Source organism: Varroa destructor, unplaced genomic scaffold, assembly GCF_002443255.2.
Source record: "Varroa destructor unplaced genomic scaffold, Vdes_3.0 BEIS01000005.1, whole genome shotgun sequence".
In the NCBI taxonomy this organism is placed as follows: domain Eukaryota; kingdom Metazoa; phylum Arthropoda; class Arachnida; order Mesostigmata; family Varroidae; genus Varroa; species Varroa destructor.
The window spans coordinates 25723063-25747621 of NW_019211458.1; the positions used below are offsets into that span (position 1 = coordinate 25723063).

The 24559-nt window shown below is 40.2% G+C and overlaps 3 protein-coding genes across 6 annotated transcripts; 1 reads left to right on the forward strand and 2 right to left on the reverse strand.

Annotated features, from left to right (window-relative positions):
* Positions 1-776: 776 nt before the first annotated feature.
* LOC111251776 (uncharacterized) lies at positions 777-3732 on the reverse strand. Of its 3 annotated transcripts, none has more exons than XM_086990306.1 (3): positions 3610-3732; positions 2638-2935; positions 777-2246 (listed from the first exon to the last, which is right to left on the reverse strand). In XM_086990306.1, exon 3 carries the CDS (start codon positions 2244-2246, stop codon positions 1110-1112), a length of 1137 nt encoding a protein of 378 aa, XP_086846432.1. In that variant the 5' UTR covers positions 2638-2935; positions 3610-3732; the 3' UTR covers positions 777-1109. The 3 variants fall into 3 exon arrangements, with proteins under 3 accessions (XP_086846432.1, XP_086846433.1, XP_022664499.1); XM_086990307.1 differs by lacking the exon at positions 3610-3732 and adding an exon at positions 3163-3314; XM_022808764.2 differs by lacking the exon at positions 3610-3732 and having other exon boundaries at positions 2638-3316.
* Positions 3733-6451: 2719 nt separating this feature from the next.
* Positions 6452-7861, reverse strand: LOC111251451 (uncharacterized). The gene is made up of 2 exons (XM_022808026.2): positions 7774-7861; positions 6452-7567 (listed from the first exon to the last, which is right to left on the reverse strand). The coding sequence occupies exon 2, from the start codon at positions 7565-7567 to the stop codon at positions 6797-6799; it is 771 nt and encodes a 256-aa protein (XP_022663761.1). The 5' UTR covers positions 7774-7861; the 3' UTR covers positions 6452-6796.
* Positions 7862-8090: 229 nt separating this feature from the next.
* On the forward strand, positions 8091-16353 carry LOC111251452 (uncharacterized). Of its 2 annotated transcripts, none has more exons than XM_022808027.2 (3): positions 8091-8176; positions 13467-13695; positions 14651-16353. In XM_022808027.2, exons 1-3 carry the CDS (start codon positions 8117-8119, stop codon positions 14866-14868), a joined length of 507 nt encoding a protein of 168 aa, XP_022663762.1. In that variant the 5' UTR covers positions 8091-8116; the 3' UTR covers positions 14869-16353. The 2 variants fall into 2 exon arrangements, with proteins under 2 accessions (XP_022663762.1, XP_086846175.1); XM_086990049.1 differs by lacking the exon at positions 8091-8176 and adding an exon at positions 9711-10101.
* Positions 16354-24559: the final 8206 nt, after the last annotated feature.

A 24559-nucleotide genomic window follows, 5' to 3' on the forward strand; every position in this document is an offset into this window, starting at 1 on the left:
TACACGGCTGAATTCGGGTTTGAATAATAATAGATTTAAGATCACGAAACAGAAATTAGTGTATAAAATTGCTAGTCTAGATCACATCTCATTTAGAGGCGAGCCGCGTTAAAAACTGACAAAATAAATAATCGCAAATATCTGAAAATCAGAAATCGGCTCAGTGCTGAAGCTATAGCAAGCTAATACAGAAAGGTTGTTAGCGGAACGTAATTGAACAAGATTTTAATAAATAAGGCTTTAGGTGACGCACGTGTGAATAAGTCACGATTATTTGTATATAAGTTGCTGTTGCACAACCTGTGAAATTATCTTTTTGACAATTCACGATAGATAATTCATTTTGTTAGAGTGACAAACAGACACTAGAAGCATCTTCTACGGCAAAGCTAGTAACTGGAATCGCAAATTATCTTTCAGGGTTGTAGTTAGGCTACTTATCTTAATTTCCGACATGTTTGATTAATGGACGTTGGCGTAAATATTAGATAATGCAAAACTACTTTATCCATATGCAAAGTGCTAATATTCTGTGGTTTGAGATAAGTAGTTTATGGGTATATGGTGTAAGAGAATTAAAAAATAGGTTAGGGATGTGACAACTAATTATGCTCGAAGTTAAAAAATTGAATTTAATAAATAGTGTTTAGCTTTATGTAATGCGTTTATCTTCATCATATTAGTAATGGATTCGTGGATGCGTCTTTATTACTATAAAAGGCTCCGTTTAATTATTATATATGCTGCGGATGGCCATACAAGAATGACGAATCAACTGGTGATAACAAAACATTTATTAGGCTTCTAATTTGGGCTTTATAAGCACGAGTGCATAGGCAGTGCAAGGAGAAAAAGCCGTTCGTCATAACACGCTAAAAATCAAGAACGCACGTTATATTAAATAGGCGGGTGGATAAAAGTGTCGAACCTATTGCGAAACGACGGGTGCATTTATAAATAGTGTCCGGGCTCGTGGTCACCTGTGCCAAGTTTTCGTGCTTTTCTAAATAATAATAGTAGAAACTATGGTTTTCTACATCCTTAGAAAGCACGATCTCACTCAGCGCTCAGTGCTGAATGAGATCGTGCTGTCTAATGCTCACTCCGCACTATAGGTCGTAACCTTCGAGACGAATCTTCGCAAGTCGTAGAAGACCTTCCGTTTCTACAGGGCAAAGGCTGAATTTGCTCTGGCACTGTTCGCGTGAGCGGTGGGTCAGGCCCATAATGGCAGCATTCTTATACGGCGTCCAAGGCTCTTCTGGGTTGCTGTCGTTCAGCGACAGCATAAACTTAGTGACATCGTCGCCCGGGTAACTGTCAAGATTTGGGTTGACAGCCAGCTCGCACACCACACGAAGAATGCACTGGTCCACATCGTACTGATCTACGTAACTGAAAACCTGGCGAAGGGCTTCTTCGGGGACAGCTGACGGCGTTGCCCCTTTTGCTTCACGGCGAAGTCGATGATGCGATTGATAGGCGACTGGAGTATAAGCCGGTTCAGGAACAGGCTCCGAAGTGTATGCAGATGGAGGTGGGGTATAAGCAGGTAGCGCTGGAGTATATGCGGGCGGCTTCAGAGTATAAGCTAATGCGGGTAGAGGCGTCGTCATTGTGGGCTCACGTCCGTATAACGGCTCCTTGAATTCAGGTCCTGACATAGAATAGCCTTTAGAGGATGTCGGGTGGACAAGCAGAGACGAAGGTCTATCGGGGATTCTGTTTTGGCTGAGCAGGGCGGAAGCGGGGATTACTATAGGATCGACAAGCTGAATTTGAGGTTGATTTTGAGCAAGAAACAAGCCTGTTTTGCCTCCAGCCTTTGCTCCCGCAATGGCGCCTATCTTCATAGCCTTGACCTTGAATGGTAGCTCAAGAAGGGCTAACTTGATGTTGGCTGCGGTGGAAGCCGCCGTTTTTGCTAACCCCAACTTTGCTTTAGCTAGCTTGACTTTTCCGATACTAAGGCCGAGTGGTGCAAGTAATGGTGCCTTAGCAAGAAGCAGCTTTAACTTCAGCAGACCTAGGGCTTTAAGACCAAAGAGCGCCGGTAGAGTTAGCTTTAACGGTCCAATGAGAGCTAAAGTTTTCAGTAGACCAACTGGGAGTAGCACCCTTCCTAAGCTCACAAGACTGCTGCTCAGCGCTGCTAGACCCTGCGTTGCGCCTGCCACCTCCAGAAGCTGCCCAGAGGCGGCTACGATAAGCAGCAGGAACAAATTTACGATGACTAAGAGACGCATCTGAAAAAACCAAACAACTTATTTTAGATTTTAAGCACAAATTCTAAAGAATACAATAAGGTGTACAAACCACCGGTTTAAGTAAACACATTTCTGTACCATCAGGGGAAGCTTCTTGTGCGATTTCGATTATCGTAGAACAGATTGGTGTTTTGTGTAAATGCAAACAAATTTTAGCAATAGACAAACAAATGATTTTATCTTATCACTTTATTTATTAATTTATTTATTACTTATTGGCAATGAGAAAGGTTGAGGAAGCTTGGCTTAACAGCGATTACCATATTCCACTGAGTCTACACCTTAGTACGACAAGCCTTTAACTACTGCACGTACTTTACTCGTAAAAAAAAGTGGTAAAAACTGGAGCTTGGGTTAGTGAAAAATTTACCTTATGTAGGGCATATGGTGCCGCATAAAAGAAAGGATCTCGCTTGTCCTGGCAGACCTTCTTGCATTCGGTTCTCTTAGAGACGTCTCGCCTGCGGTGTCTGCTCCGGTCGATCTTAAGTACCTGTCATTAGCCCCCGACGCGCCATAGCTCCGATTTAGAGAGCAGCGTAAAGAGAGAGGGCGATGCCTTAGGAAAACACCACAACCACCCCAAGAGCGAGAAGGCACCGCTGACGACAGATCGACGGGTCGTCGTTAGTTGTGCCTAACACTGGTTCGTTGAAAGCTGTTCGATCCTTGAAAAATCAGAACAGACCTTTGCAACTGACTTCAATGTAGATCACTCCATTAATCATTGATACGCTGAACCATTTAATTTGCTCTGCTGAATTCTGAATGTATAGAACATAAACCTAATATACTGAACATAGACATAATACAATAACAAACAAAAGTGCGATTAAGTTACGGAATAGATTAAAGACACTTTCCACCCCCGAAAAAACCGTTTAAACATAATTACTTCGAAATAATTGTAGTGCTAGCAGCGTAATAAGATCTTGCTTTTTGATTCGTATAATCTACCATTCATTACATGCGTCAACTCTATACGAAAACTATGGGTGACAAGAATTCGAGAATCTCTGTTTAAGACGCGAAACAAATACATCCATCGAGCAGCAGCAGCAAAATGTGATGCCAAACGTGTTCAGCTACTTGCAGAAGAGTGCCAGGCAAATCGCTACGTACTCCTAACATGATCACCACAAAATTGCTCTTATAGTAAACGAAACTTCTCTCATTTTTTGCAAATTTGTTTAAATACAATTACTTTTGCTAGTGGTAGTCAAGTATTTTATATATGTAGATTGAAATCACGATCTACGTAGAAACAATAAAGTTCTTCACGTCAAACGGATTGGTGTATTAGTCTAGTTCAATTTTTAATACGTTAACTTGAACAGTTTACCAGACGTTCCAAAGCAGCGTGATATCTACCACAGTTTTCGCATATCTGGTGCACCCACACATGCGATCAGGTTTCTGGAAGCTTTGTTTGTCGACGCGCGGCAGAACGAGTTGCGGTTTGTCGATTCTGCTACAAAATGTGTTCAAGTAAATACAATGCACTCCAAATAAATTCGATCATATAGACTTATAACAAACAGTTGCATTTCTCACAAACTCTACATTCTATGGTCTCTGTGAAAGTTCCCTATACAATTTAGAAATAATCTAAATAAAATTTTAAATTCAGTGGGAAAACGATCTCTGAAGTATCAACATGTTGATATACCTAGGTGACTCATTAGTACTGTTGCCATGACATTGGCTAGGCACCGATTGTGAAGAAAGAAAAATTGATTAGCTCTGTTTCAACAGATCTTATGATCTGAAGCACTGATCTGTACGAACTCAAAGCTCAACTGATAGTTTGTGCTGCCTTAGAGTTCATACTAAAATGCAAACGAGTTCATCTTCGATTCTAATTTTTGTAGTTTAGGTACAGAAATCAAAATAGCATATCCGAGTGCTACGTGGAGCTTTTTATTGGTGTTAGCATAACAATATGAAAAAGACTAAACGCCCAATTAGAATACGACGCTTCAGGGATTCTGACTGTTTATGGTGGCGACCCCTCCGCTATCTGACTGCGTTGGAATTCGGTTTGATCAGACAGCTGGTGACAACCTGTTCGACATCGTCATTTCTGTTGAAGACTGCTACTTGCAACCCGCCCTTCTCCGGTCATTTGCCCAAAAAAGGTTCAACTCAGGAATTCTCTGAAAAATCAACATATCGGCAAAACGCGATCACTGAATCAGGGCTAGTACTAGATTCAGGCAAATTAAGCGATTAAACGTCTGTGAACGAAGTAAATTGATATTTGTCGTTTCTTTAATATTACGTAGAACGAAAATTTTAAAGCTGAAAGCAATTTTTCGTCTACCCAGCTGGAAATTATCAGGAGAGTCGTAATAAAAACTGTAGGCCTATCTCATACATTGTCTAGCCTGTACGTGTGAAATCATCGAAGGTGTTGCCTACCATTTATGAGAACGTTTCAATATCTCAGGCGTTTTAATAGCAAGACGGTGTTTCCTTTGAGGCACAAAATCGGGCCGTTTACTAGGGGTTGTCTAGAACTACCAGTATTTTGCGTCTGTTCGTAGCCAATCTGTAATCGAATGGTAGAAATATCCAACAAGCGCACGGCTAGCATTTCCTACTTTTTGTCAGAGAAATATGTTCGGCTATCAAACCATGTAACTTTAGGAATAGAAAAATATGCCCACTTACACAACAGGAATTTGATACTCCCGCTTGAATGAGGCAGATCTATCGCTAAATACTAGTTGAAGTATTATTGTTCCGGTGATTCAAAACGTCTTCTATACGAACCTTCGCCTTTGTAAAATTTCAAAATATTTGAATCTAAACTATAAAATAATTAAGGCTCAGTAAAACTAAAGTTGCCTTAAGCAACGAAAATTGTTCTCCTGAACTCCCTTTAGTAAGGTTTTTTAAGATATTCCTATAAACCGCACAGTTCTACTTCTCAATTGATATTTCGTGATGTTCCACTCCATAAGACTGACACCTAAGTATCTTGGACATTTTCATCAAAACTTTTTTGTGCCGGCGTAACTCTACTCTAAAAAGGATACTACAGCTTGCAATAAATGTCACAGTATACTAGTGTCTGCTCATTAATTAAACAATTTATCGCCCTAATTATATTAGATAGGGTCCCATGGGAAAAATTCATTGGGAGGTTGGGTTGTCAACGCGGCTGAAACAGCGAACCCAGTTTAGTTTGAGGTTGAGGCAAGTTCTAACTCGCGCAGTTTTTCCTGGATCATTTGTAAGACCGGATTAGTCAAACAGGTCTATTTGATTAGTCATTGAGTAATTGTTATAATTTAATTGGGGCTAATTATCTTTAAAAAAAGAACTCTGCATATTAGCATCATTGAAGTCTATAAACCCTACAGAAACCTCGCAGTATGAGCCTTTTGTTTTGGCGCACATATACGATTTTGTAACTGAACAAGCACCACCGAGCATATTCAGATATCTAAAGTCTCGCGTATTTTTCGGTGTATTTTGTTCATATTAAAATTTGATCGCTACTTCACTAACGGCAGATTTTACAGCTTATTACGGATTATTTTTGACGGACATATGTTAGAGAAGTATGAATTTGTGTCCTGTTTATGTGTTTGTAACATGCCACCTGTGTCCGTTTTTAAATACCGATTTTCACATAGACTAGAATTAATATAATTGAAAACTACTAAGTGAAAACAGCAGAGGTTGAAGTGTTGCGAAGCTTATCTAATTGCTTCAACTCTTACTTAAACGTTCCGTCAGATAGCTAGCTCCTAGCACGAAACGAAGTCTGTCTATGGACGGATTCAAACCTATGCCAGTACGTCGTTGACATTAGCAAGCAAGAACGTTACGTTGTAGGTTATCACGGGGACTGCGAAGCTTTTTCACAATTTATTTAAGTCTATCACGTCGCAGGGGTAAATAAAAAAATATTTAATTTGCCTCTCCTTCAATATTTTCCAGTATGTCTGTATACGATCTAGATTATATCTCTTATATATCTATATATATATTCTCTCCCATTTATCACATACGAGGTACATGTGTAGGTCCCAAACTTTTTTGGTTTTATATTTTTCAAACCTGGTTGCGATGCCTTCAGTTCATATATATACGTAGAAGTATATATATACCTGTAAGAGTATTCAAAGAGACGGGTCTACGGGTTATTAAATAATAACTCGCTGTGTGTGTCTTCATAAACTTCCGCCTTTATTTTTCGTTTCCAATAGGCTTCACCTCACAAATAAATTATTATTACTTAGATGTAAATCGAATGACCTCTCATTGACAGTGCGTAGTTATTCATTATATACAGCTCTTGCAATCATTCAAATAATTCATCAACTCAGGGTGTTTCAAAATCCTTTTCGCGAACGATCAACACTGCTCCCGGCTGCCAGTCATGCCCCACTGATGCACAAACAGATCATTACTAGTACGGAAGACGTGAGTGGTCGGACATCAGAGCCGTATTGTTCCAACAATTTTGCGCTAGAGCTCAATCTATTCGTTGAAAAGTTTGTAGTTGCTCAATCGTATCATGACGTACTTGACCCTATCAGGCGTTTTCGTGCTTCAACTACAAATGTCTTAGTAGGCTTGGCGCATCCATTATATTTCCGATAACAAGCCTTGCGTGACTGAGTGAGCTGTCCGGAAATAATGGCTTTTTGGAATTTAACCCAGGGGGCTGTAGAGTCACTGTTGTCGAGAGACTTCAAGAAGGCCATCACGTCCTTTCCAAAATCTTCAGCAAGTGTTGGATCCACGGCAAGTTCGCAGAGAACGCGAAGTACACAGCGATCGGGGTCAAATTCTTCGATTTCACGGAAAATTCGCCTTAGGGCTGTTATAGGCAATGTTCTAGCTACTTCTCTAAATGGTCGATAGGTAGCCTGCGGTGGCTCTGGTGTGGTGCTCTTACCTTTTGCCCCTACCTCGGGTTTTCCACCCATGACATTAGGTACAGCCGTGTACTGAACAATCCGTAAGTAGGGTAATATTCCGCTAACATCAAATCGCGCGGCAGCTCTTGGAGATAGCTTACTTAGCAGAAGTCGTAGTTTTATAAAGCCAAAGCGTTTCAAACCAAAAGCTACAGGAAACGGGAGCTTTAGAGGTCCAAACACGGTTAATGGGACCTGAAATCCAGTGCACACTACTCCTGAGCCGACTATCATAAGCGTTGCGAGATTTGTGCCCAACGAAACTAATCCTTGGGTAGCGCCCAGCTCTAACACGGATTGACTGCCTGGCGTCGCTGCCAGCATAACCAGCAACATAATTAGTGTAGCAACGGAGGTACGCATCTAAAAAGAACAGGTAAAATAACAATAGTTAGTGAAAGTTGAAAACGAAATAGTTCTTTCCGCTATAGAATGCGTCAACAAACTTTTGCTTGATCTAACGTCAATTTAATCAATGATGCAATAAACTCATAGAGTGTAAACTATTTTTCTGTATTAGAATAAACTGTAGTTCCAATATAATACTTAGAAAACAATTGAGCTCTCACTTCACAGCTTTCTCCGCGCGTTCGTAATGTCAACTAGAGTCCGGAGTCATGAAAATCTGGGTTTTTTTATGGTGGCGATCCGGTTAATCATGCATGATGGGCAAATTCAACCTGATCTGACCGAGGGCGTCAATGTGAAGGATATGACCGTTACTAATGGAGTCTTGAATCGAACCCTACTGCGTCGCTGACTTGCCGCAAGTCTGCGAAACTTGCGAAATCCGTAGTTCTAGAAATCAATGCCACTGCAGACTTCTGGGATATCTACGCGCCTTATGGTTTCTAACTCATTAACTTATTTAAAGAACGATCTTGGTGGTTATACAGGGTTGAAAATCTCGTCATGCAAATCTATGGAGCTGGCACCACAAGCGGCACGTCAGTCGAAACAACGCTACGTAAGGTTGGCTCTGTCGATAATGTGTTTTATAAAATTATTTTTATTTTAGCTGTTTTGTCGAATTGGAAGTGATCATCTTAAGATAGTTTTTTTTTCTAGGTACAAAAATAAGGTCCCTATCGCTTCAAAACAGTGCGGTTCGTTCCACCTAGCAAATTAAGTCGTAAGTTGATTTGGTAAAATTTGAGAAGCTTATTTTTTGCTCTGGTGAAATTTCTGCATCAGCATTCTACGGGAGACATCGCAGCGATCAAAACTATTTGACAATGGTGTTTAGTGATTCCCTTGTCAGGTAGTCATCTGCTTCAAAAATAATAAATTCAAAGCTAATAAAATTAGACAATAATTTACTTAATTCCGCGAATAAAAAGTGGTTAAAAATATACGCAACTTTACGGGTAGTTTACAAAACCGGGCAGCTTCGAAGGTAATCCTTCATGTAGGGTCTCTCATTCATCCCTTTGTAAATACGAATTCGAAGGAGGTCCCATCTACGTGAACGTAGTCATCATGAATTGCAATACTTGGCTAGATCGTTCTGCATATTTTCAATAGTGCGTGTTGTAGCAACCTGCTGCAAAAATGGCACAGATACAAATTCTACTTGAATGCTAGATAACTTCATAGATTGCCTATGCTATACTTGTTCCCGCCTCTTTGGGAAATATGAGGGTTCCTTATTATGACGACGGCTGAGTTGACAGCGGACTGGGTTACGTGTGAAGGTTATGCTAATAAATTGAAGTCGACTATGAGCGACATCTTTCTTGCCGCACGCCAATAAGCACACGGGCACCCTTTCGCCTTCAAAAGCTCTACTTGTAGGAGCGAAAACACGCATGAAAGTTCCTTGAATCAATACCATAGTCGGTTCTAGTAAAGTCCCTATATTATGTTGTAGAGTCCGACGGGCTTTAAAGTTGAATAATTTTCGCTTAATTTAGTGATAATGATACGATGATTTCTTAATACGTGCTAAAGGTACCCTTCTTTTTATTGCCCACCACTCTGGTAGCCGTCAAGTCTGCCATATATCTACCATTAGCGTTACCACGCAATTTTTCTATTCCCTAAGTAAACAAAAGAAATGATGCTTGTTAAGTAGCTACCCTTTTTGAGGCATAAAGAGCCCTGCAGTTTTACCGAGTATTCCTTTGTTTAGTAGGCAAACACATTATCATTATTATTGTTCAACGACTCAAAGTTTCTTTATTGAGATAACAAACAATTAAGAAACACGTTTAAGGCATCTGACTCCGTTCGTGCCTATTTTCACTAGAAGTCACCAAGGGTGCAGTCAGTTTAGTGATAATATTTTTCGTTCAATTACATTTCGAATCGACAGGCGATTGTGTGGGAAGCCTTCTTACGGAGCAAAGGTAAATTGATGTTTACACACGCATATTTTTTGGACGACCATGTCCTAGAGTCAAAATAAACCTCAATTAATGCCAATTATTCACCTAATTGTTCTGCATGCCATGTCTATTCAGTCTCAAACGAGATACTTATGCCGGCATATAAATATTGTTTACCCTTTGCCTGTGGTATTATATAAAAAATAGGTCTTGCATTAAGATGTCTGTGTGTTACTCCCAGCGGGCGCGTTTCAGCGTATAAAGCTTAGTAAATGTATCGTCACATTCTTATCAACGAGATGTTGTTCACGATTCAAAATGTGTGTTATGCGCCAGTCAGTCATGTTAAAAGGGAAATTATATAAACTAATTATACTAAGCTCGATGGTGAAGTTTCTGGAATTAGCCCCTACTGCATGCGCACAGCCTAAACCTAGCGAGAAGCTGATTTGCTTTGGAAACGCGTTCGTTACGCGACTTGTTGAGACTCTGCTGGACCGCAACCGTGAAAACCTGAAGAAAAATGAACCGAACTCGTTAGGCGAACACGATGAACATATTGGACTTTTTGTAAGCAGATATTTATAAGCATATGATAGCAGACAGTGTCTTCCGTGCAATGGTGCAAATGCTCAATGACTAAAATGAAGTTCTGTAAGCGGAATCACAAAAGCATGTAAACATTTTATCTGACGCTATCCTTATTACCCCCTAGCAACGACCGAAGTCGTCTGCAGTTAGAAGCAGACGATAGCACTGCTTACATATCGCGAAGCAAACCTATATAACCTATTGTTATTACCGTGATCCAAATCACTCCCTCGTGTGCCCCCAGACGATTTGTTAGGTCTGCTCGGTAACTGTTACAAGCACTGTGAATAACCCCTACAATATGATAAATTATAGTTTCACTTGGCTCGCCGTATTCACAGATGAGGTGTACACCTCAGTTGAATCGTATTACTTTCGTTTTGGTTCAAAGAGTTTTTTTTTTTTTTTGTATTATGTAAAGAGATAGCGTGAATTGTAGCGTTTGTTCAAAATTTATTTGCAGAATATATTAATATATTCTGCGAATAATGTATTGAGAAATTCCTCCGTGGGCTAACGCGCATGCTGGTTGGTAATATCCATCACATGTTTGAGCTGGAGTCCAACTTTTGTGCTGAGCTTAATCAAAGTCAAAATTCTCTTGTTACCCATATAGAATTAGTTATATGTAAAAACACGATATGCTTTTTTTCTAGCTCAGGAGACTTTTGCTTTAAGTGGGCGTTTGAACGTCAGCTCGGGATAATCCGGATATATAGCTGTATAGCAACGTAAGGTAAAGACCACAAGGGCAAGCATGGTCCAGAAAACGCTTTTTTTTTTTTTGCTGGAAGTTTCACTAGCCATTAAATGTTTCAAGCAAAATTTGCCGTTCTTAACCTGATCGTTTTGTGTATTTTTTTTCTTAATTGTTTCTTTGTGTTTTGATATACATACTTTGTGTACAGAACAATGAATAAAAAGGAATTCATAAAAGATACCTTCTAAGCCGCCGAACCTTAAGGATGTGTAATTTTAGGAACACTTTTTTATGCTGCTAGAAAAAACTTGGGTATTGCCAACTCGCTTCCAATAAGATATTGGATCTACTGGAATCTTTGGGTTTCTAGAGCGAAAACAAACTAGCGCAAATACCTCTTCTTTTAATGACGTCCTTATAGGAAGTATTCTGGGCAGCAAGTAAACCCTAAAAACAATTTACAGCGCTTTGTGTAACTGGCAAGAAGCAAAACGTCATGTGTTTTCTATATTTTATATACCTTTTTATTTATTATTAACCTACTTTGCTTGATTTCAGGGTGACTTCAAATCACATTGTGATTATGTTAAGCCTAAGTTGTACAATACATTTTTAAGTTGGCTGTAAAGCAATAAGTTAATGTTCTAGGATTCAGTTTATCGCTAGGGCATAATTAAAAAAGTGAAACTCTTATGGCAGACATAAACCAGTGATTTTTATTAGCTCCTACCCACATGATACCTTGAGTTGAGCCATGTGAACACGGACAAAATACGTTTTTCCTATAAGCGTATTATTCAACAGATCTATTGGAAACCTGCATTTTACAACAGTACTTCGTTGAAGTGGGCTAGTTCGCTTATCTCAAAGACTGAGCAATAAAAAATATAGAGTATGCTATAGGTCTAACTTGTTACGGTTCAATGTACATTATAAATTCGCCTGAGTACGGTGCTAAATTTGGAGACGAAAATAATATCTTTTTTTCTGTTTTTTTTTTTACATATATTTTTTTATGTACTTTTATCATGACTTCTATTTCGTTACCAGCAGTATAACAAATTGCCCATCGGTATTTAGACCATCAAGATGCACGCTCGGTCCACATCGTAAAAACTGCAAACTTAGTTTAAGGTACAATACATATAGAATTTAGCCCATACTCAAATCAGGTTTTCCTTAAGTCAATACTAGTTCGACGCAAATGAAACAGCGACGCACTCATAAACTAGGTGCCACATTATCAGACTTCTTGGCGATACAAAATTTTACCAACCGCTGGTGTAAAAATGATGATAGTATCGCTCAATTAGGTTTCGTAATGCTACGTACGACGGTGTGAATATAGATTACCAGTTGTCTGCAGCTCAGTGATGCTCTGTGTTTTTGTTGCATTTAAGATGGAAAAAATATGTTTTTATGGGTCTAGATATGGATTGTAAAGACCCGGGTCTTTTATTCGATTTCGCATGAGTCGCTAAATTACTTCCACGTTATATGTGGCGCAGTATTCAAAATAGACTTTCTGCGCCATATCATGGACCTAAAAAGTTAAAAACATGGTATCTTTTAAAAAGAAAATAAAAATAAGACATTCGCTGTTCGTCGATCAACGGGGCTCATAACCGTTGATGGTGAGGATCCAGTATTTATACATATCTGAGAATGCCTTCGATGGACTCGAAATGATAAATATTGTACGTTCGCCTGGACGTTTACCTGCTTTAGGAATCACCGCTATCAGTAGATTTTTCAAGCATAAAATCTATATTTTGGAAAAATTGACCTCCCCCGAGATGGCCAAATATCAAAATCAACGTAGTGTCTTATACTTTATGACAGATGATGATTAGATACATCTTTCTAGATGATGATCAGTACAAAAAGGATCTGGCTTACAAATCCTGTCTAGTTTAGTCGTTCAAATTTTTCTAAGGGTGTCATCCTTTTAACCGTCTAAGCACTTTAACTAACACCGAAAGTTTATCAGCAATATGTGGGTATACACTATGCAATGGAAACCGCTGTGAGAAATCTGTCAACATAAAAACAGCGGCAGACAAATACCTCATTGTAAAGAAAAAGCGGAAGGAGTGTGTACTATACAATATCTCGAAGATTTAACATGAATTATACTTGTACCATTATACTGAGCATCATTACAGAATCAGTAGATACTACAGCGCTTTCAGCACTTGAGAGCAACAAAAAATTACATTTAGCGTTACCATTCTCAAGAAGCGACCCCGAATTCATCGAAAAGATAGACTTGTCCAAGAATAATTCGGATTTCGCAAAAGACAAAAAACTAATGTCTCGATATTTTATATGATATTAAAAACAAAAATCAATCGAATGGTGCGGATCTTTGTCGAACTGATACACAATTGTAATTCGTTGCAAAATAGAACGACGAGTGAGTATTGCAGGATACTGGTTACATGAGCGCAATATTGCTAGGGCTTATATAAGGCTCGATTTCTTTTTTGGCATGAATAGCCATACAGGTTGGCAATGAGATGTTAGATGAAGTAGCTGATCCAATGTCCGGGCTGTATTTAACACTACTTTGTTTCCACAAATTTATAGTTGTTAGACTTCCCACTTTGAGGATATTAATGTGGTGCTACTTTCTTTTGTGCAGTACCTACACAATCCGCGACTATTCAACTTGTCCAAAGGGAGAATTCATGGTGAAATTACCGTCGATTGCACCTCCAATCCGGTTTATGCTGTTCTACGTATTCCGTTGATGGTACCCGGGTTCGTCTTTATTTATGACTACATTTTTCCTGGATACCTCGCTTACGGAAAGGTTATCATTACTAGTGATAATCTGGGAATGATTTTCACAATTGAGACGCCTCTTGCAGGTGAGGAGGACAGGCATAAACTAGAATAGTTTATATACTCGTACTAGAATGCAGTCATAATAAAATGGGACATTATTGCCACATAGTCATGCTAAGAAGACAAAATGCACACGCATAGTTCTCATGTTAAAATTAATTTCTAATTGGTCCTCTTTAACTGCTCGCAGTTGAAGTTCGCTACCCGTCTAGCCATACACTGGCTCACAGAAGAGCCGAGAACGTTAGCATTTTTCAGTCACATCCCACATATAGTATAAACGTACCTTTCTTCTTAATTTTCCATTCAATGAATCTCTAATTTAGTTAAAAACTCTAATTAAAAGTTTTCTTTGTAACAGATAGATTAATTGGCAGATTTAGAAAACTGATTCATTCATTGAGTGTATTTATAACATTGATTATATTTCTGAAAAAGACCCGGTCAGACAAAAATGGTAGAAAAAATTGCTTTTGTTTTCGCTGGCAAACAGGATATATCATAATTCGAAGTTCTGAGCATTTCTTAAACGACGATATACAGACACTCCACTACAGATCGACCGACTGCCGTCAATCGAATAGACCCAATCAAAGAGGCCTAAAAAGGGAACTTTTTTGGTTTATTGGACCGACCCTATAAAGACATACACACACATCTCACTACGTATGTGCCTCGATGTCGTTATGTTACATACTGGTGATAACAGCAAGATACATTGTGTTCACGAAGGAGCTCTTTGTAAGTAATAGGAACACTATGTTTCTTTTTTTAATTACATTTACATCTACTTTTACGCTATCTAGTAGTATATGTCACTGGTTGAGCTTGAACTAGCGACCCCTAGCTCTTATCACCTAAAACTTTAGCTACCACGCCGATCTGTAGAATAAGGGAATCATGCGATGCACATAGTACGCCATAAAGGTGCAGGTTTCGATTGTTTCTTTTGTTTTTATATAAAATATTCAATTTCAGCTCGCAGTACTGAAAGAACAATAATAACGTCTATAGATGTCTTCCGCTCTGATGACTTCAAGCTCAGTTTTACTGGACTTGGTCCAGTCACCCGGGCCCTCAGCTCAGTGTTTTACGTCGCGTATCGTGTCTTCCCCAGCGTGCCTCTTGGACTATTCACAGTGCTCACAGTTCGCATTCTTCAAGAGTATATCGACAATAACCCCTTGCCCCTGTAGGGCACAGACTGGTCCTACAGTTGCAGTACTTCTTGGGAGGTTACGCGTTAATGGCAGAAAATGCATATCTACTTTACCTTGATCCAGTCATAATGTATGCTTTAAGCAGAAATGTTACTGTATGGTTTGTTTTATGCCTTATCTGATATCCTACCTAGCGGCTAAAACATACCGCTGCAACGCAGTCGCTCAGCTATAAAGCACCGTCTAAATTACTTTCTTCTGTAAATGATAATGTGGATACTTACGAATGCTTCATTTTGATTTTGTTGATAAAGTCCTTGCTTTATCCATATATCAGGTAATATACCCCCAGTTGTGGGGTCTTCTTTTTACAACCAAATCGATGGAGTGAGCTATTGGCGCCGCACTGGGACGAATGCAGCTATCTTTTGTTAGGTCGATAAATAGATTCTATAGCTAGGAGCTTGATAAGAAAGTCGTCTCAGGTTCAATTTTTTGCGTGGTCAAAAGGTCTAAGAACGCAAGTTTAAAATATGCTTTTTTGGTTAAATTAAGCTAAGAAGACATTGGGACCTCTAACTGTAACTTTCCATGCCTTTTTTTTTTTTCGCTAAACAGTGTAAGGCACTAGCTTTTATTATTAGGCTCATTACACGATGTACGATTAAATATGTAGGAGTCTCATTTTAAGAAATTGTATTACGGTGTGATACCTCTTCGGTTCATGTCGGATGGCTTCGCTATAGAACTATAAAAATTAAATGTCAACTAACGATTCTGCTGTGTTTATAACGGGAACCAGAACCTGAACTGGAGGATAAGCGATTTCTGCTCTGTAAACAAAGCGAATATTCTGACCACATGCAGAATGTAAATTTGCATCGCACCCTTCATCGGATGGAACCGTCTCTTAAATTCGCTCATAAATAAGTAAATTAAAATAAAGGTTTTCAAGGACCATTTAGAACGAGTAGAGCGTGCTACAGATAGGTAATGTCCTCTTAGGTCACGAACGACAGTCAAGCCTTCAAAGCGCGATTCACAGGACACGATTATACTTCCATCCGAATTGTAACAGATTGTGATACGAGCGCGTTAACTTGCCAGCAAGACGAGGCCAACTCCTCGCCTACCTTTAGAACCCTTTTTACCAATAGTACCAGGCAGTAAATCGAAGTGCCTTATATATAGTATAACAATAAATGTGTGCCTGAAAGAATAAATCATTTCACCCCGATAACCTTTAACTGAAACACCCAGATATTGAATGCCTTGTACACAATGTTTCAGGAAAGAGCCCCCTAGAATGCAGAGTTGCTAGTAGCATTCCCAGTAATAGTAGTCATTATAATCACCATATCATCTTAGTGATTAAAATCTATGTCATAACATTATAATGGGTAATAGTATTTCTATCCTGCATTTGCAAATGAAAAAGCACTATAATTTTCACCCTTAACACTTTTCTATGAAATACTTCAGTATTCATTCAAACCTTCATTTGCCTATATAACAATTATTCTTAGCATTATTCTTTAAATGGCGTTGTACGATTCCATTGTATTAGTTCATGTAACGAAATCGTTAAAATGATAGCTCAAAGCTAAGCTGAGGTGTGACAGTAACTTGAAATTCTATCAAAAGCGGCATACGAGGGCAGGTTTCGAAAATTGTTTTATACCTCCACTAGGTTCTCGACATTTTTTGTTACACAGAAAACTCCAAAGTCAAAGGGTCTCCTCTCGTAGGCACGAGCCTCCTGTTTTACGCTCGCTTGCTTAATGCGCCATTCAGATTTAAAAACGTTGATGAGCAAGAGGATGGAACACGTGGAAAAAGCCTTTACATCGTGCTTTATGTAATCCTAGAAACGTGTGAAGTCGTGTTAAAGCTCACTCCGCTCGGCTACCTTTTTATAATGCAGGAAATTTAGCTACCGATTTATGTGGGCAGTTTTCCATCTGACAATGCAAACAGTGACTGCCTACGTTGTCAAGGCGGGTTGCTACAGCTGTTCAGTCTATTCGTTCAACAGAGCAGCCGATAATCGATAGTACTTCTTTGAATACAAGCACTTTGTCAGTGTCAGAAACAATACAATGCTAATACGGCGGACGGCTATTATTACTCGTAATAGTTCAGGACTGATGAGTCTTGCTTATAGAGGAAATACTGTTAAGATCTTTGGCTGACCTTATGCCTGGAGCATTTCACAGTTTTCAGTCCTGAAGTCTTTGTAAGCGCTAACGTGGAAATTGCGAGATACGCTATGAAGATAGTTAATTCAGATAACCTATCGTTTTCAATGTCAGGTCAAAAAAGGTATAACTTGCCCTTTAACTAGATACACTGCAAACGACCCTGCAAGATATTACAATGTAGGACGACTTTTCCGGTAATAAATGCCTTTCTCTTTCTGAAAAGCCTATTTTTCGGTAGTCAATCAAGTGCAGATTGTAGCTAAAAAATACGATGAAGTCTAACAGTATAGGGTAGCTAAAATAAGGACGCTGAATCGCTGGGATGCATACCCACATTCTCGAATATATTCCTACCCATAATAAATCAACAAACCGACTACTTAAATGGGGTTAGGTACAGGTGGGCTTGATATGGGCATAAAGTAGCCTTTTTTACTGCTGGCCATCCTGCCACAAGGTATTTACTAATTTCGTTTGTAATTGATGTCCTATATGTATATATATATACAAAATTTTAAACATTTCAGTGTTCATTCTATACCGACACCATATATAAATACATGTGTCGATTGATTTTTGCTCCTTATTCTGTAGATGTATACTTTTCATTTGTTCTGTTAATTATCTGCTGCAAAATGGCGTCTGTAGGAGTCTCGTTCGTAATCTGTTTCGGTAAAAATTAACATGACCATAAATAAACAAACGAAGTTTGTTTATGTGATACGCTTATGAACCTTCTGTCAAAGATATGTAAGTCGAACATGAAAGCATAACGAAACTTGGTTTAAGTCATCTCTTAATGTTCACAGTATTTTTTTAGAAAAAAGGAGATCCAAATTTTTGGCAGTAACTCATAAGTTCAGAATTCGGCTCCTCACGATAAGTAAGTCCCTTGTATCATAAATATCTTCTTATCTTTCGGACATTCCGCGGAAGATGCGAGCCTAAGCCGAGTTCTCGAACTTTCTCCTTGGGTAATTTATATCGTACCTTACAGGGGAAACTTATTACTCGTCGGACACCGATTCGGGTAAAAACACGTTTCCATGACTTTTCTGTACCAGACAGCGTAACGTTATTATTTTAGCCCTTTAGCTCGGCACAAAAGCCCGCCACATTAAAAAGCGCGTGGTTGCGAATTCTCTTTGACTAGCGGTGCACTCCGTTGTCTCCCGGCTTGTCTTCTACTAGAGGCTGATGTCCCACTACTTGCTAATTGGAAGAAGCGCCCGCTAGCTAAAAATTCATCTTGGTTGACGTTAGCTTCGTGCTTGTGTTGTTTTTATCAGCACTCTCATCAATGTTGGGGATAGCAAGGCGTTGCTTCTGCAAACTGCTATGGAAAGGTGTCGCAAGCGCAGGGCTAAAAGTCCTATCTTCCAATGCACGTGAGTGTTTTAATACACGATAGTCTCCCAGCGACAACTGCATCACACATATATACATTTACATATACGCTAAAAACAAATGGCTTTAAATAAACAAACGGTATTACAGAGAATTGTCTATTCTGTTAGTAGAACCAGACCGACTGTGACGTTTGGCGCCTTTTATAACGAGTTCATTTACATTCCACACTGGTTTCGCGCTACGCATTTCAACCTGTTGAAATACATCATTCGAAGGACGACCACTCCCACTCGGAAACGGTATCTGAGACAAAGTCTTATGTTGCGTTAAATTAGTGTAAAAGTTGTCATATGTAAGAATTGAATTGAGGGACACTTAGTGAGGTTGTCTGGGTTCTCATGCTGAAGGAGACATATTTCTTGCAGGAACGTTTGGAAGTAATAAAGAAAAAATCGAAACATCTGGGTAAAATTCGTGTATATAAAGGTGATCATTTAGATATTCACTTAATAAAAGTACCGTATACAAAAATGTTTGTTGTTGCTCCCACGACGTGTTTTAATGTTGCGTACGTTATTCTCTCTTTTCCAACTCTCCATCGAGGCTTTCTTAGTTACGATCTAGCTTAGTAAGTTCGCTTTATCCACTCGGCCACGCAATCACACTGACGCGCACTTTATTGCCGGAACCAATAGCACCCTTTAGTAATGCATAATTTACGCTTAAATTTCCCGCGCTGCTGGCCCACCAGAGTTAATTAATTTGGACACTTCGCGGGAACGCTTGAAATGGCGAGAAAGCAGGAAGTAGCGCAGAGAAGGCCTGTACAAGAGATATCTATAAAGCCAAAGGCTAGTGAACGGATACATATCTAAGCACGTTTTTCACTGGCCGTCGTTCTCTCTTACTCAGCGCGGTAGCCTCGTCCAGCTTCCAGCAAACTTCTATTCGTCGTATTTTTTTCATACTCCCTATTCCGTCGCCTTGCCCGCTCCTTTTTTCTCTCTGCTTGGTTATCTTCGCCATGGGCTGAATAGCTTCCGAATTCCGAGCAGTTTCGACAACAACGAGAACTAGCTGACGCCCATTGACGGCTCAGCTGCTCCGCTTTTGGTGCTCAGCTCCAGTCGTTAGATCTCCGTTGGCCTTTCGTGTTCTGTGTTCTTGTTAAACACAACATTAAGATCTTTTTTCCTTGCACACAGCTGTTTAAGAGAAAAGGGTTCGTTCTGCCATTCTTTCCTCGCACTTTATCGTCGAGTAGTAAGCGACCCCCGAAATTCGTCCTTTTTGAGCAGACAACCCGAGAAATCTGAGCTATTTAGCTGGCTCACCATTACTAAAACTGTCGCTGCCGTAGCCGCTGCTCGTGCTACCTCAAAAGTAGTGAACGAAGCTATTCCGGCTGGGCAACTACAGTCCTCATATGCCTGTTGGAAGGGCAAGGTCGGATCATTTGTTTTGTATTATAATTCACTTCCACTGTCGTTGCTTCTGTTGTTACTTCTACTACCCGGGCCTTCAGATCCATCTGATGCAGTCAAACATGGCAACGCGAATCTAGTTACTTTGTACCTCTTCTTGCCTGCCTTCTTCGTGCCACTTCTCTAGCGTCCGATATGTTGTTCACCGTATGCAATTCGGCGCCTTCTATTGCCGGGACGGCTAGTTCTGCTCAGCGCCGGAATGGCGATGAACTATGTGCGTGTATATACAGGTTTCCTGTCACCACGTGGCTGGCCTTCGATAGCACGTATTTCCGGGAGCAGCGGCAATAACACCCATAGGCTTCAGAATTTTTTTTCGGTAGTCCGGGTTTGGCGTCGGTCGCCATTGAAGCAAGTGAGGTGAGGACGAGATAAAAGTGAAGTGGTGATGGGAAGTTTACGGAAAGATATCCAAAAAGATATACGATATGTGATGACTTATATCTGAAAGACCTATATATATATATATATATATATATATAGAACTATTGTAAATTTGCTGACTTGTGGTATAAGGTGTTCGGTCTCCACCTTAGTACGAGCGAAAAGCGAGCGTACATGTATTACGGTGCGAAGTTACTTTTAATTTTTTAGTAATTTAGGGTAAAAAAAAGAAGGCCTGGCTTTAGAAATGTTTTCGGTTGAGCGACCCGATAAAAGTTAAACCAGTGATTAAACCATAGTGACGATTATGACATAGATTAATGAAAACCTTATCTAGGAGATGCTAGAAGCAAGCAACGAGCAATTGAAAGTAAATTTGGCTACGATCAAGGCAGTGCACGGTACCTCACCATTATCACATATCGCTGTGAACTTCGTTATGCTTTTAAAGTTAAAAAAAGTGTGTGTATATAGCGTAATAGTTCTTAAGTAAGCTTGTTGTAAAAAAACTTCACAAATTTTCAAGCGACACATACATTCTTTTTCTGCACTTATTCACCTATTACCGTCCGCGGTTGTTATATCCGCCGAATCTTATGCCGTGTAATATTTAATTTTCGTGACAGGCTCTCATAGCGTCATTTTTCTCTTTCTCTTCATATCGTTCGGCCGTTCGATCAAACCCAGAAGCTTCTGCGTCTTTCGCCTTTTTTTCACACTTAAAAAGTGTTTAAGAGATCTGTAGGCATAAATTTCTCGGAGTAACGCAAAGGCAAGGACTGTTCATTCTATGCTGTGTTTCTGTCAGAGACAGTCTGTCACCAGCAGGGCTGAAGGCTTACACGCTGAGAATTATGTCTGTTACTTTGTTTTGTATCCGTGCCATCGTGTGTAACAGGATCACCGCAGAAGAAGCGATGTCCGTGTTTGACCGGCTCTACTCAGTTCCACTAGTTTCCATCGGCTCAGTGAGCGCCAAAAGCCACGAGAGGTCTCTTCTTTGCCCACTGCGTGCTCGTCTCTTTGGTTTCTCCCCCCAAACAAATAGAAACGGACCTTTTTAGCGAATAGGCAGAAGTAGCAGCTGGAACAGTTAAGCCAAGCCTTATGAACGGCCTTTTAGCCCCTTACATTATTTTTTCGATCTATTTTATTCACAACGAAATACAGGGACGACCATTGAGCAACCGCAATTAGCACCCGCTCACCGGTGCGTACGTAATATCCAACTACCCTTCAGACAACCAACCCCTAGTGACAGAGCGATTCACAGCGGCTCGATTCACTGGGTTTTCTTATCGAACATTAGAATTACCCTAAGAGTTTACCGCAGGTACTATATATTTCGTAGCGTTGCATCTTGTAACGTTACTGGCAGTATTGCACTTCGAATCCAACCCGTTTGTAACCTATTTTTGTCGCCAAGCTCCAGCCGGCACAAGGTCTCGTTGTTGTTAGTAGAGCACCGCCAATTATCTAGTCAGACACATTTATCGATTCGACCAGTTACTGCTACGGTTGGGCAGCATATGCATACTGGAACTGCGAAAAGCAGGCAAACGTCTCGACGGCGACGGCTACCAAGAAGCGATTCTATGGAAAGTCGGTGAGGCACAACAGCCCTGTCAATGCATCGGCTCTGTGTGAAAACTGCCTGTGCAGCTCGAAGAAGTGGCGAAGCCAAAGGTAACCATAGGAGAGATCAAAAGGGTGGTAGTCTGGAGGAATAGGCGTTCGCGGCTTCTGTGCCGGACCAGAAGCACCTACAGAAAAATCACGAAGCAACGAATGAAGAAGAGAGAAAGAGGAACGTTGGGTCGTCGATGTCTAACTGAGACCAATTGGGGTAACTTGCAAGCTGGCCTTCATTTGTAGATATGCAACCTGTATGAAATTCTATGTAAATACATTCCTCGCTTGACAGGCGGTAGCTGTTTTACATATAGATGGCACATATGTATTCTGGGCTGCCTCAGATTACGCGACTTGAACAATATCTCTCCAAAGATGTTTTGCGTAAATCGGTAAGGTCGCACGAGACTCATTTCTGTCGATAGACACATTATGCATACGTAGTGAATCAGTAAAATGTACATAAGTTAGCCATGTGTGGGTCGTGGCCAAAATTCAGTAAATGAAGGTGTGTGTTTTGGTCAAGCCAATGCCCGACGACGTTCGATATAAAGCATACAGTGATCTCTAAGCGATCACTGTAAAGACAGTGCGTGCTAATTGTTAAGGTTTTGTCCGTGAGACTCTTTCGTGAGAAGACAGCGTGTTAAGCACGTTACATTGAGTGGTCAGTAGCAGAGTTCAGCTCGAGTTCGATATTAACTTCCGACAAAATTTCGATGACCACAGATAAACGTGAAATTTTCAAAAGTACGTGTCCGTATATAAGCCGAAGTCAGACAAGACCATAAACTACAAAAACTGAATTTCGCTTCCAAGTCGTGCCGTATCCAGCAGTTTACTATTACGTCAAACGACAATTTCACGTTTTTCACGTTTTTAGCAGGCGGCAACAAAATCAAGCTCACACGACTGAGAGTGATAAAATTAAAGGAAATACTACTAAGAAATACCACAATAGCCCGTCCCTTTTGTTTGGCCAAATACACAGCACCTTGATTGATGGGCGACGATGACAATATGTTCAAGTTATGCGCATACAAGTAACGTTCATATTGGACCCGCATCCTCGGTCGTGTAACCGCACAGGTTCAAAGAAATACCGATATCAATGTGGAAGCAGCTCACAGGGCTTAATATCACTGATAGGTGCTGAACTTGTAACTTAGTCAATATGATGTAATTATTGTTACTCTCATTAATATATACAGGTTGAAAGCTCACACAACTCGTTTATACCGGTAGGTTGCGACTAATTTTTATAGCAACATAATAGAATAGAGAAACTGTCCCCGGAATCGTAGTCAGGTGAAACGCAAGGCTGAAAAACCTTTTGTAATTTTTGCCCATCACGCGTCATTCAGGCCTCGGCAGAAAAAACTAGTCGACAGCCGCCCTGAGGGAGCAAAATTGGATCAGTATATTCTATTTATGTTTCAGAATGTCCTGTTCGATAGAGTGTAACGAATGTCTATTGCAGAATGACTCAATAAAAAATAAATCAAATGGTTTTTGTAACCATACGACTAAACAGCCCGCGCAAAGTGTCCACAGTAAACTTACCTGAAGTGGTTCTAATTAAAGTTCGTTACATGTACGTATGTATGTAACAAGTTATCCAGTTGGATCTTTGGTTCGATTGAAAATATCAACATGATCGCAGACCTGCATAAATTTATACACGAACTTCAACGCAGGCGGCAAAACAATCCTATTCTATCGAACAAGTTAGACTTACATCCTAGCGAAGCATGTTAAGAACTTATTCTTGATGAAAATAGTAAGCTTGGAAATTTTTTTTCATTTATCCGTGTATGTGTCAAATTGCGCTTAGAGACTCTCGCTGCCTTAGCCTACAGGGTCTGTCGTTTCATCTACTCCTTCTACCAGTGGTCGATATCGATTAACACAGAGAAGCAAATATTTGGAACGCACACACATGCGACCCACGCAGCAACTTGATGGCAGTCTTCTTAAAGCGATCACCAGTGGACAACATGTCGTCCAGGAAGAAGCGCTGATGTCCTGCTTGTGCAGGTCTACTAGGAGCGACTGTTGAACCGAGACTGTTATCAAAAGCACCAACTAGACTGTCATTGCAGGCACGTTCAAGGTCCGATAAGCCTGCGACTTTCTCTCTATATGGCTGAAGAGTATGGCTTGCTGTACTACTGGCGCTCGAAATCTCTGCGTCTGTTGAACATTTACCTCAAGGACGAAGAGGCCCGCCCGTTGTTTTCCCTTGCCGTTGTTCTCATGAGCATATATGTACATACATATATGTATATACATGCGACTTTATATTTCCCCAGAGTCGGCGGTGGAGGAACCATTGCGTGGCGTGGCGGGTTGTAAAATTCTGTGTCTAACTTGGATTGTAATCTACATTGGCATGGCGATAAGGGCAAGCTTTCCGAGGGCGCATACGCTTTCAAACGCCAATGGACTGACTTGTTCCAGCGCCATGAATACTGCCGAAAGGTATGCACATCTCACATTTGCAGCACATTGTCCTCGAGCAAATGTATATATAGAACAAGATGCATTATATTAGATACTCGCCCACTTACTCACTCAGTGGTACTGATGTTGCCTAAAACAAAAACCTGGCGGGCGTGAAAAGGGATTGGCAAGAAGGGTGAGAGTGACTATATACGTACGAAGATCCTCACT